At 43.3% G+C, this 13,265-nt stretch overlaps 1 protein-coding gene across 1 annotated transcript in view; it reads left to right on the top strand.

Moving 5' to 3' along the window:
- Positions 1-13,265, top strand: part of TNFSF12 (TNF superfamily member 12) — a 276,992-nt gene that overhangs the window by 238,925 nt on the left and 24,802 nt on the right. The window contains exon 4 of the mRNA XM_078668522.1: positions 9,407-9,442. Coding sequence (XP_078524648.1) covers positions 9,407-9,442 — 36 coding nt within the window. The remainder of the gene's footprint in view (positions 1-9,406; positions 9,443-13,265) is intronic.

The raw sequence follows: 13,265 nt of genomic DNA on the forward strand, positions 1-13,265 counted from the left end.
GGTTCTCTCCAGCGGTCTGATAAACTGTTTAAGATGGGGGTGTCCACCATGCGCCCAGGAGGCCCAGATCCTTGCCAGATTTGCATAATATCCACATGATGCATTCATAGGTCATAGGCAGCTATTCTCTATGTAGATGCTGGTTATCCAAACAATTTACCGTGGATCTCGTCATCCCGAACCTCGATTGTATACCGGTGGTCTACAAAACCTAGAGTGTTTCATCATCAGCGACCGACCAACCTGTGGCGAACAGCTGCAGAAACTCGTCTTGTCCACTGGATCATCTTTCCTAGTAGTGGAGATGAAGTATGAATGGTGTTATTGTTGATAGAACAGGTGAAAATAGGAACAGTCATTGTAGTAGGAGTAGTAGCATCAAAGGAAGCACTGATAGCATTAGTCGTAATGGATGTATGACAGTACAATGCGATCATTTTGATCGCGGTACTTTACATCGCGGATTTTACAACGCAAGTCGTTACAACGACTTGCGTTGGAGGGCGCGGATTGAGGATTATTATAATTTTCTATTTCAACACCAGCCCACGTAACAGTAGGGAAGGTGTTGGAATATAAAATTACAATATTCCTTAACCAACAGCGCCATCCAGCGCAAGTCGTAGTAACGACTTGCGTTGTAATGGCAGCGTGGTAAAGGTCGTGCGGTGTAAACTCCGCGTTGTAAACAACGTTTACCAGTTGTAATGCTTACTATATTTCAACGCAATAAATTGTTCCCTCTTGATCTGTATCGTGCTACTTCTCATTTTCAAACGTAGATGCAATGGGCGCTGAAACTGACTCAGTGCAGTCGCCTCCTCATGCTTATGTTCTGTTTGATGAAATGGGAGTAGATGGAATTGACTCGATAAGTTTGGTATCTGAAGATTTTGGCGTCTATGAAATAACATGAATCCAAGATGAAGGTGGCTTTGGTCAGACCCAATGCCCAGAGTAGGCGCTGCAGGCAGGAGTTACACATTGATATGTTTATATCCCCAGCCGCAGGTCTTGTCACTTTATAACGCGAGTGATGGAGGTGAGCGTGCCTGGTCCAGGCTGTGGCTGGTCATGAAGAATTGAAATCTTCATTCTCAGGGAATACTTACTAATAGAAAAAAGGACTTGGCACAGAAGCTGAAATATGAAAAAGACATCTTTATTAAACTTATAAGTGAGGCCATGTCACACAGAAGACGTAGCAACTGAATGAGGTAGTCTGAGGAATACAGAGAACAGAGGCCTTATATATATGCTCAGGGTTACAAAACTCAGCATAAAAGTAAGGGGCAGTCCTTGCTTTTGCAAGCATGCAAAATGCCTAACATTCCTTCTTACACAAGCCGGACAAACCCATAATAAAAGGACCACAACCCATATCATAAACAGACCATAAAAGAAGGAACAGAAACAGATAGAAGTAGGATAAGGCATGTTTGTGTGCAGTAAAACTTTATGATGTCCTGTGCTTTGATCCTCAATCTTGATCAGCTAAAGGGCAGGAACTGGTTTAACAAGGTCAGCTTCAGGCAACAGTGTCAGTTCACTCAGGTCAAACAGGAGTCAGCACAAACTCAAGCTAAGGTGTACGTGTCCTAAAGACTTGTTCAGCCACAGTCATAGGCCTATGTGAGGGCAACCACAAAATGGCTACCATGCACAAAATGGAACCCAAGGGTTCAGAATTCACAGAACCTCAGACCCTCCTTTTTCCCTTACGTAGGCAATCACTCAGTCTGTGTCTGAATCGATATCAATATTATCCGTTATTCCCTTCACTAAGGCACTATTACTCGAGTTATCTTTCATGGAACACAAGGGATAGACTTCGTTGGCATAAATAAACATCGTCTGATATGCCCATACAGACCCATTGTAACTAAATGGCAGAACCAAAATAGGGAATACCTCTATCTGTAGTATGTGGCATAAGAACACACACCCAACAATTAGTGGTGTTCATTACTAACTGGTGTTGGTGCAGAAGCTGTACAAAGGAATTATTAGTAAACTCTGACCTCCTATGCAGTTAATGTTCAGATAAAGTATGGAAAGAATGCAAAGAAGTAGTAGTAGGAAGAGACATAGGTTGGGAGGTGGGTACAGATGTCAACTGGGTAGCAAAAACAATCCAACCCATCAGAGACAACATCATGCTTAAAAACACTAGAAAATACGTTTTTAAGAACATATAGACAACAGGAGAAAGTAATGAGGACTATTACAAACAACATTTATTGTTTTTTACAACCCTAAGCAGAAGGCAAATCCTAAAATTATCTAGTAACATTTTTATGGCTCTATGGCTCCTATGCATTTCAGTAACTTATTATATGTTCAGGTGAAACAGTGGCGAGAGGTGAAAAGGGAATACTCTTCCACAGAGAATGGACTTTATTCTGCTTTTACTAAACAGAATACTACTTTAAAACAATGCCAGCAAAATAATAAGAATCAGTCTCCTAACATCCATTATATGCAATCGCACGGAAACCACTTGTGAAACCAACAATGCCCAGAGTCCGTTCAAAAGCCTCTCTGGCAGGCTTCTATGGTCCATCAAATCTTCTTTTGTTGTTTTCTTCCGCATGGGCCTCTTCATTCAGGCCTTTCATGTAAATGGTGCTTCTCAGTATCCGTTGGAGTGCCCTCCTGGCAAACACTCATAGCTCATTCGAAAGTCTCAATGTCTCAAGGCAGTGCCCCAGTATCTCTCCTCTGCGGCAGACACTACAGATAGCATGATCTTCATTGATCATGAGCACAAATCATCTCGTGCAGACCCGGGACCATTCTCAGACTCCAACACTCATCATTCAGTGTCAGAGGACGCTCAGGCTGCTCTTTCATGGGCACCAGAATGGAGTGCCTTTTGCCAATCTTGGATCCTCCGGTGCACTGCACTTCTGTTGGAGCAAAGGAAAAGGGGGGGGCAAAACTCAGGCCAAGGGGCTCAAGGGACTGCACACTGTCAGAGGTTACCAGCACATGACATGCGCTCTTTTGCACTGAAATTCTGGTTCAGTGATGTCCAATGCCGTCTGATGGAGCAAGTGCGATGCTTTAAACAGTTCATTGTATAACAAGGGGACTGAAAACAGGTGGCCTGCAATCTTCCAAGGAATGGCCATACGCCATGGGACAATTCTGCATTGAAATACACTGTCATTCTCAAAGGCAATACAAAAACAAAGGCAGTAGGCAAAACAGTGCCTCTAGGCTCTTCAATTGGGTTTCCGTGTGAGAGCATATCCTTCACCATCTAAGGGTAGATAGCGACATGGGAATTCTATCTGAATGGATGTCCTCACACATAGTGGCATCGTCTAATGGGGTAAACACATTTTATCTCAATTATTACATATAGGTGTTCCTAAATTCCTAAAAAACATCTCAAAAGAAAAATCGCATAATACAGATTATCAGGGAAAACAGTCTGGTTATACAAAATGAAATTATACATAAGATGGGGGTCCATGGTATATTACTGCAATCTGAAAGTGTGAACCTGAATAATTCACCAACAATAAAGAAATGGGCTAACTGGTGAAAAGAATATGGAAAAGGGAAATAGAACTAGGACACAGTTAAAATCCCAATAACTAGGCACGATGCGCTTGGGTGATAGTCAGGCATGTGACACAATACCAAGAGTATGGGTGATACACATAAGGTCAAAATAATACACAAATTTAAACTCTACCGCTGGCCACTACACCATATACGGTAATCTCAGCTAATGTTCCAGTTCCTTCTTCAGGGAAAAATGAAACCTGTTTTCCTTTATGGTACAAAACCATATACTACTTAGGAAGCAGAACAAAACTGAGTAATGTAATATAGAAATTAGGTCACCATGTACAAGAGTCACAAATCTATAATTTATCCTTACGTCCAATCAGGATACATAAATTTAGGGCTGTCTGTTCCTTTAAGGGAAGAGGACAGTATCGTGACTAATTGCAGATGAAACACTTTGATTCTGTATATCTCTTTTATTTTTCTTAAATACTATTATAGCCAAATTTGACATACACTGGTGAAGTGTTGTCTGTGTCGTGTTCACAAAATGAAAGTATCATATCTGTGGAATTTAGCAAATCAACCCAACTTTTGTGGAGCGATACGCTTCGTCATGTATATCCCTTCACAACACAGGTAAACTTGTAATAGTATCAAGAGCAGCAACATAAAACAAAAACATGTAGAAAAAAATAAAAAACGCACAAAACGCACATGTCAAGCCATCAGATATACTTGCTGTAAAACAATAGCATACATAAATGAGCGGTGAAGCACAACACCAGGTCATGAACTACCAAAATTCGGGCCTGCTTAATTTGTCAGGCTTAAAATCTCTACCCTCCTTTTGACAGTAGATCACCATTTAGTGGATATCTGCTGTCAAACATGATTATACTGTCTCTCTTCTAACATACAGGACCAGCAAGAACAATTCATGATAGGACCAAATACACAAACATAAAAAATACATGAACATTTCTTTCCAAGGGAGTTTATGAAAAAACACATCTCCTTTCAACCAACCAAACTCACGTGTCTTGTCAGCCTCAAATCACCCAGAACAATCCATGAATGATCTGTAGGCAGAAGCAAAAAAAAAAAAAAAAAAAACATACACAACACACAAAATAGAGACATTTCTCATAACAAACAAATATCAATTATAACTTTTAATCAGAAGACAAAACATGATACACATTAACAAACACAACAATACATTTCCATTACTTAACTTACCATCTTGTCAGGCAGCTTGCAACATCAAGCCACCTTAGTTTTGCCTTCCTAAAAGTAAAATTGTTAAACTGACACTCCATATTAATTTGGCACCTACAATTTCCCACTGTGAAAAATAATTCTTAATTGGCAAATCGTTCTCACTTAGGCATGTAGTCTTCAAAATTTTAGTAAAGGGCTTTGTCTTATTTTTTTGTCTAAGACTTAATGCACCACTTCATTTTCTGTCAAATAAAAGCAACTAGCAGATATTATTTTTAGAGCAGAAATACAAATGTATCAGTTCTGCAGAGCATTTAACATGATGTTGGGACTTTCAAAGAAACCCTTTTGTTATATTTTCCCTTTGGAATTAAGTTCTTTAATTTTATTGATGTTCTTATTTAGAGACCAGAAACCCCACCTTTTAGAGGCATGTTTAGCAAGGTCATTCTGCATTCCACAGAGACAAGGCCCTAATTTAAAAGGTCACAAATGTCAACATGACAGCCTCTTCCATTGTTTACAGGAAAACTAAAGATAGCATCTTAGCGCAACTTGAGCAGCCTGTTCTCCTAGCCCACAGCTTCTGCTCATTCTGAGGCTGACAAAGGCGAAAGGCCTTCCTAATTCCTCCTAACCTGCAATAATTCACTCTATTTTGAAAAATAATTTCTCCTTTTTAGACGCTAAAAATGATCTCTATTTCCAGATTATTAAACAACAGTTACTGTGAATAATTCACCGAACCTAATAACACACATACCAGTTTTAGAACAAATGCTTGTTGCAATGGTACTCATTTCATCAACCTTAAATGGATCTCACTGGGTCATTTAAAAGCAAACACCAAATGGGGACTGTCTGCAAATTTGTATTACACCTAAATGTATGCATTTACTGAAGCCTAAAGCACTTTAAAGCTATCATAAATGGCAAGAATGCTGTTTTAAATGGTCTATTTTACCCAAATTCGACTTTGATGTTTGGGGCACTTAAAAATAAATATCCTATACTTGTGATACATACTAATCATCCTCAGAATGTTCTTTACAAATTACAGAGGATTTTTAATCAGACATATCCCATGTAAATCTTTAGAAAAATGAGTTTTGTACGCCTGCGCTAAGTGAAATTCCATATGCTAATGTTCTCATTATGCGGTATAGCACAACTTCAATTAAATTTTAATGCTAGGGTGTCATAGTATGAGCATTAAGCTTCATGAACAGTAAAAAATGAATTTTGTAGCACTTTTTTTAAATAATTATTTTTCATAATTAATAAAAGAATTTAATAAACCCAATTATTTTTGATAATTCCACATATAAGAGCAAACTGCATCCCTTGCCTATCATTTTTAGACGCATTCATTTATAAGCCCAAGCACAGACGCCTAACTTGAAACATGACAAAATGTTTGCGCCATTTTTTTTCTTTCTAAAAAGGACAATTTTATTTAGCAACAGAGCCAAGAATATGCTTACAAAATGTTGCTTAATAGACTGAAAATATCAAGAAAAACCACGAACAGACATTGAGCTAATTTCAGACATAAACAGAAAGGGGTCGAAACACTCAGGACACACAATACAGCGCGCTTTAGCCATGCATCTCGTGAATAGCGCCATCGCTATTCACTTACAGAAGTTTGCACTAATGTGAAAACCACATAGACATTTAAACACACATTTAACCCACAAACCAATACTCAGAACAAAAACAAAGGACAGCCCACAGACTGTACTTAAACCAAACCATTTGTAAATATTAGTTGTAAGTCATATTTACAAGAAACGCTTCTCAATTGTGTTTCAAAAAGACTGCAAAAACAGCCCAACAGACTGATGTATGTTCAAGAAGCGAAAATACACTCAATTCACTAGCTTTGGCTAGCAGAACACCAAACAAAATCGTTCTGCATATCTTCATTCATAAAACTGCGCAGAACAAAGGATCCTTGTTTTGTATTATGTCATATTTGAATTCCCTGGGGATACAAAATCACCAAGGAAGAAATATGTTTGTAAATCTAAACCTATTTAGATATTCCCTTTAGGGGGGGCGGCTAATTTACTTCACATCACGCTATGGTACCTTCCAAAAAAGCAACACATTTTTCCATGTGAGCTTACAAACAGGCATGCCAAAAATACTGCGGAATACGCAAGTATTATAATCAAAGTGGTGCTTAAGGTACTTTTCGTACGTGCACCGTTCAACTAAACCAAATGGAAAAATATCTCCTCATTACCTGCCTAAACAAATTGCAATTCGCATATCCAAACCTATACAAATCCAAACTTGGCCAACACAAATTCCAAAGTTCCAAAGCTACAGTCCCAAATTTGCTAAGATTAGGCATCTTATAGCTCACTAATCTAGCTTCAAACTTCAAGAGGTTATCTCTACCAATACACTCGCAAATATGCGAGCCCCTCGGCTTTGGTAATTTGCAATAACCAAATCAAAAACCAAGAAACCAAACCCCTCGGCTTTGGTAATTGCAATAACCAAATCAAAACCAAGAAACCAAACAAAGTCGTGGGAGCTACCCACTTGTACTTCTTAATCAAAAGGTTATCCAAATTCTGACTGCCAAGTTCTACATGACCTAACAGTCTTTTTTAGAATACTCACGTCAAAAAGGTTCTCAGTCAGGAGTGACATCATGTGGAGGATCAAAATCAGGAAGATCAGAAATATACTGGGCTGCAGAAACAAAGAATTTCCAGAATCCCTGTGCACAGAGTACCTCCTTAGTAGAATCCTGTTCTGTCCTCCTCAGTAGATTTCAGTCTCCTGACAAGATCACTCCCACAGAAAGTCACTTCTCTGATGATGCCCCACGTTTGGCGCCATTTGAAGAATTGAAATCTTCATTCTCATGCTGCATGAGATGTTTGCTGACTGCCAGGCGTCGGCTGCACGTAGAACCTCTTCACACGCACATATGAAGCGACGATTTAAAGGGGCGAATGCCGACCACTTCTGCACTTTTTCGCACTTGTGCGTGCAGCCGCATGTCTTCCTCTGGCCAACCCTTGCTCGGCGCAGCCCTCTCACCAAGCCCAGTCCAACCAGCCGAGAAAGTGAAAGGTCCACTCAAACATGAACACTCCAAATTAAAAACATATGCTTTACGCATTAGCAGCACAGTCGATAATGCGCGGTGTACAATTTAATATCATGTTTGGGCTATTTCAGGGTCTTAAAACACAAACCGATGGTCGGTCACGGACAGCGGGAGGGGGGGCGGAGCACGGACAGCGGGAGGGGGGGAGTCGATAATGCGCGGTGTACAATTTAATATCATGTTCGGGCTATTGCAGGGTCTTAAAACACAAACAGATGGTCGGTCACGGACAGCGGGAGGGGGGGAACGGCCAGCACTCACCTGGACCTGGACTTCCTCCGGCGGCGGTCGGCCGCGGAATGGCCAAAACAAACGTGGAGGCCAAAAAAAATAAACCCCACCCACGGCCGCATGACGTTGTCAGAAGGGGCATGATGAGTTAAAATGGCCGGAACGCCCCCGAATCTGCTCCGCAATTGACGGACAGATCTCTGTTCCAATGGCTAGCCTCCATTTATGGAGCTAGCCAATGGAACAGAGGGGCGGATTCCCAGCCACACAGTGTAAGACATAAGATTTCGCCTGCGCGAATCGCTGCTTGCGCAGCTTTTCGCCAGGTCAAAACCTAAAAAGGACTTGGCACAGAAGCTGAAATTTGAAAAAGACATCTTTATTAAACTTATAAGTGAGGCCACATCACACAGAAGCTGTAGCAACTGAATGAGGTAGTCTGAGGAATACAGAGAACAGAGGCCTTATATATATGCTCAGGATTACAAAACTCAGCATAAAAGTAAGGGGCAGTCCTTGCTTTTGCAAGCATGCAAAATGCCTAACATTCCTTCTTACACAAGCCGGACAAACCCATAATAAAAGGACCACAACCCATATCATAAACAGACCATAAAAGAAGGAACAGAAGTAGGATAAGGCATGTTTGTGTGCAGTAAAACTTTATGATGTCCTGTGCATTGACCCTCAATCTTGATCAGCTAAAGGGCAGGAACTGGTTTAACAAGGTCAGCTTCAGGCAACAGTGTCAGTTCACTCAGGTCAAACAGGAGTCTGCACAAACTCAAGCTAAGGTGTACGTGTCCTAAAGACTTTTTCAGCCACAGTCATAGGCCTATGTGAGGGCAACCACAAAATGGCTACCATGCACAAAATGAAACCCAAGGGTTCAGAATTCACAGAACCTCAGTCAGTCCAGTGATGGAGGACCATCTGGGACAATGAGGTGCTCCCATGGGCCTGGTCCCAGTCTGGTGAACGCTGCCTGACCACACTGTGGATTAGGGAATCTACAGCAGTGATATGTGAAGAGTATGGCCACTCTCATACAGAGACATTTGTACTACCGGGGACCCTTCACCAGCAATCACCAGGGAAGCTGTGCGAGCTTCTGTCCTTTTCCACTGGTGCCTCTTTTCATCCAGGGTTCCAAATCTCAGACAGATTTTGATCACACAGTTTGCATTTCTCATTGGTAAATGTGTTGGTGTGGGCATTGGCAAGGCATTCTTTAAAGAGTTTTTTTTATTGTATAAATTGATCACCTCTGATCTGTGTTTCTTTCTTTTTTTTCAGTAAAATCTGGAAACGGCCCTCCGCAAGCCCAGGCAGGTAATTATACGCCGACTTCTGCTTTGCACACAGCGCGGGGGCAGTGCTGTTGCAAGGGATTGTGGTGCTTGAGCAAGGTACATGTTGTGTGATTCCCCCTCCCCTTTCCTTTTTGGCTCCATGTGGCTACGTCCTAGTTCACTGGGTTCATAAATGGCACCCCCAGCTTTGGCACTTGGCAGCCATCTGTCTGACTTGTGTCTAGAGACACCCAGGGTCGGACTGGGAGAGAAACTTGGCCCCGGGCACCAACATTAATTTGGCCTCTATTAGCGAATCAGATAGCTAAAAAGTGACCCACATCTACAAATCAGTGCGGGTTTAAACTCATACAGACACAGTGTATAGGTGTTTAGCAAGGTATGGTAGACTGCATACAATATGTGCTCACTGCAGGCAATGTTTGTGGTAATATGAAGCTAATCAACAGTAAAAACCTGCCCTCCAGACCGTGAAATAGCCAAAAAACCAGCCCACATACTGACCTCTCAGATCAGCCCCTCTTGCACTGCCTGATTGCTCCGTAGGTTGGCCCAACCCTGGATGTTGCCCTTCACAGAGAGAAGACGTCGAGGGCTGCATGGATTGTCATCCCCGATTCTGTGCAGCGAGCCTAAAATAGGAAGAAATAAAGCAGATGTCATTTGTAGGTGTGCACACCATATATGCAAGCGACCACAAAATGACACAGAAACTTTACTCTTTTTATTTGCCAATCCTAGTACGATCGGCAAATAAAAAGAAAAATGTTTTGAAAGTTTTAAGAAGCATGGGTGGGAGAAAGCAATAGGGAGGTGCAGGTGGGGCAACACAGAAGGATGGGCAGAAGTCAAACAAAGTGTGGGGAGGAAAAGCAACAGAAGCCACAGAAGGAGGACGAGGGTGGGGGAAGCAAAATGAAGGGCGAGATGGGAGAGTAAGCAAAGTCAAGAGAGCAATGTGGAGCAGGTGGGGGAGAACCACACAGGTGAAAAAGCAACAGGAGTGAAGACACAAGGACAAATGCAACATTGAATGGGGTGGGGAGAGGCACACCGTCAACAGAGAGCAGAACAGAGTGCCGGGGGAGAGCTATACATGAGGGAGAGAGGTGGAAAATGCATGCACTGTCATAGAATGCTTAACCAAAAGGTAAAAAGTAGTGCTTCAAAAGTAAACAGTGGAATCATAGAAGCCAGCCAATCAAAAGAGATAGTAAAGAGACTATACCCCATGGAAGGGACAAACACAAGGTAGACAAGTTAGGACACAAATAAGAAGCAGGGAAATGAAAGTGGCAGGAAAGCCAACCAATGGTAAGCAGTGGGCGGGCCCCAAGCCCCTGTATGTTCAGTAAGATACAATATGTTGTTCACTGCAATGTCTAGTAGGCTGGACCTAAAAATTAGTTTTTAGGACATTCTCGCCCGTGTTCAAAAACTCGTTGCTTTTTCCTCAGCACTTCCTCATTGGTTTGCACATTCACATAAAGCATACCCAAGCATGTCTGGGCATTGGTAATAGCTGAGTGAGTGAATGTGAGCTTCAAGCGCTAAGTGGGTCTGAGCGTCCCTAAGGGCCGAGTGAGTGAGTGAGTTTCTGTCCCTCTTGCCAGTGTACCTGCAACATCTCAGACATTTTCTTGGTTCCCCCTATACTTGTTTGGGCACCAGGCAGCGCCATTGTGCTTGCTGCATTCAGTTCCAGTGTTTTACAGTCACTCGGTTACTGAGTGATTGGCTGGGGAAGCTTCACTGTGAAAACTCATCATACAGGGGCCTGCTACTGAGCCCAGCCTGCAACCTGTCTGAGCTGCTCTTATAATTAAATGAGGAATTCCACTCAGTGTGTTTTTAAAGCATTGAGTAGCCCACAATAAAATATCCTAGTTATTTTACTTTTTCCAACGTAACTTCTGTCACTTTTCCAACCTAAAGTTAAGAGCTGTCTGCCGCCATCTCCTTCACACCAACGTCGGATTGGTAACGCGGGCACTCGGGCAATGCCTGAGGGGCCAGTGTCCAGTTCCAGCTGTGGGCTGCTTTTTTGAGCAGTCTGGGGGGCGATTTGGCAGTGGGTGTGGGGAGTCTACATGAGCCCCCTCGCGGCCATCGCACGCCAACACAACCTCAGCATAATCTCCTACGCCGACGACACCCAGCTGATCCTCTCCCTGACCAACGACCCCGCCGCCGCCAGAGCCAACCTGCACGAAGGGATGAAAGAGGTAGCCGAGTGGATGACGACCAGCCGCCTGAAACTGAACTCTGACAAGACGGAGGTCCTCATCCTGGGCTCTTCACCCTCCGCCTGGGACGACTCCTGGTGGCTTCCCGCCCTGGGCACCGCACCCAAACCGACAGACCATGCACGCAACCTGGGCTTCATCCTGGACTCCTCCCTCTCCATGACCAGGCAAGTCAACAGCGTCTCCTCGGCTTGCTTCAACATCCTACGCATGCTACGGAAGATCTTCTGGTGGATCCCCACCGAGACCAGGAAGACCGTCACCCAGGCCCTCGTCACTAGCCGACTGGACTACGGCAACGCCCTCTACGCCGGTACCACCGCCAAGCTCCAGAAGAGACTCCAGCGGATCCAGAACGCCTCAGCCAGACTCATCCTCGACATCCCACGAACCAGCCACATCTCCGGACATCTGGGAGACCTTCACTGGCTCCCCGTCAACAAAAGAATCACCTTCCGCCTCCTCACCCACGCACACAAAGCCCTACACGACCAAGGCCCGAGCTACCTCAACAGCCGGATCAACTTCTACGCTCCCAAACGCCACCTCCGATCAGCCAACCACGCCCTCGCCGCCGTCCCCCGCATCCGAAGAGCGACTACAGGAGGAAGGTCCTTCTCCTACCTGGCCGCCAAGACCTGGAACTCCCTCCCGTCCGACCTACGCCTGACCCGGGACCACCTCTCCTTCAGGAAGAAGCTGAAGACCTGGCTGTTCGAGCAGTAGCGGCACCCCCCCTCCCCAGCGCCTTGAGACCCTACGGGTATGTAGCGCGCTCTATAAGTGTCATTGATTGATTGATTGATTGATTGATTGGGTGCTTGAGTGGCCTTTCTTGAGGCAGATGGACCTCAATTACCTCCCTTTTATCAAATGGCAGAGGTGTCATTCCCTTTCTCTCGCTGGGGCCAGCGCATTAACATATGTATATTGAGCGGGGGCAGGGGGCCGGAGCAAAAGTGGCCTCACTTGTATTCAGGTGTGTTTCACCAGTGTAAGCTAATCCATGCAGTTTTTTACCACCCCCCTTTTTTTTAAATAAAACTTCGCCAAAGCAGTGTTTTGCAAAGGCAATATGCAAATGTAGGCCACTTTTTTTTTAGCGTGCCCGGGCCGATTTCTAATCCCAATCCAACCCTGCTTCACACTCCTCGCTTTTCTCTGTGCAGAAGAGAAACATTACTTTTCTTTACTTTATGTGGGACACTTGTACCAGAATATCAAAACATACACACATAAAGTAACAAACTGCCTTGTGATTCTCTCCCAGAGAATGAATGGTAGGGAACTTTAAAGATGGCGGCTGCTGAGCACCCTCCGTAAACTGTATTGATCCTAGTAAGACGCCTCAGTGGGTTCATGCGTTTATTGCTGGTGTAACTTGCAAATCACAAGTTTAATTCTTGGTAAAATATCTGGGTGTCTTATGCACCTGCAGGAAACCTATGCACATAACCGACAAGACGTGCGTTTGAATCCTTGCAGGTTTTAACTCAATTGTTCGTTCTTCTAAGATTGACACATAGGCTACCATTGAGTTGAGTAATAATTAACATCTATTATTTATTTTATTTTTTTTAAAAAACCTTTATTCAT

The sequence above is a fragment of the Lissotriton helveticus genome, chromosome 12 (genome assembly GCF_964261635.1).
Source record: "Lissotriton helveticus chromosome 12, aLisHel1.1, whole genome shotgun sequence".
Taxonomy (NCBI): domain Eukaryota; kingdom Metazoa; phylum Chordata; class Amphibia; order Caudata; family Salamandridae; genus Lissotriton; species Lissotriton helveticus.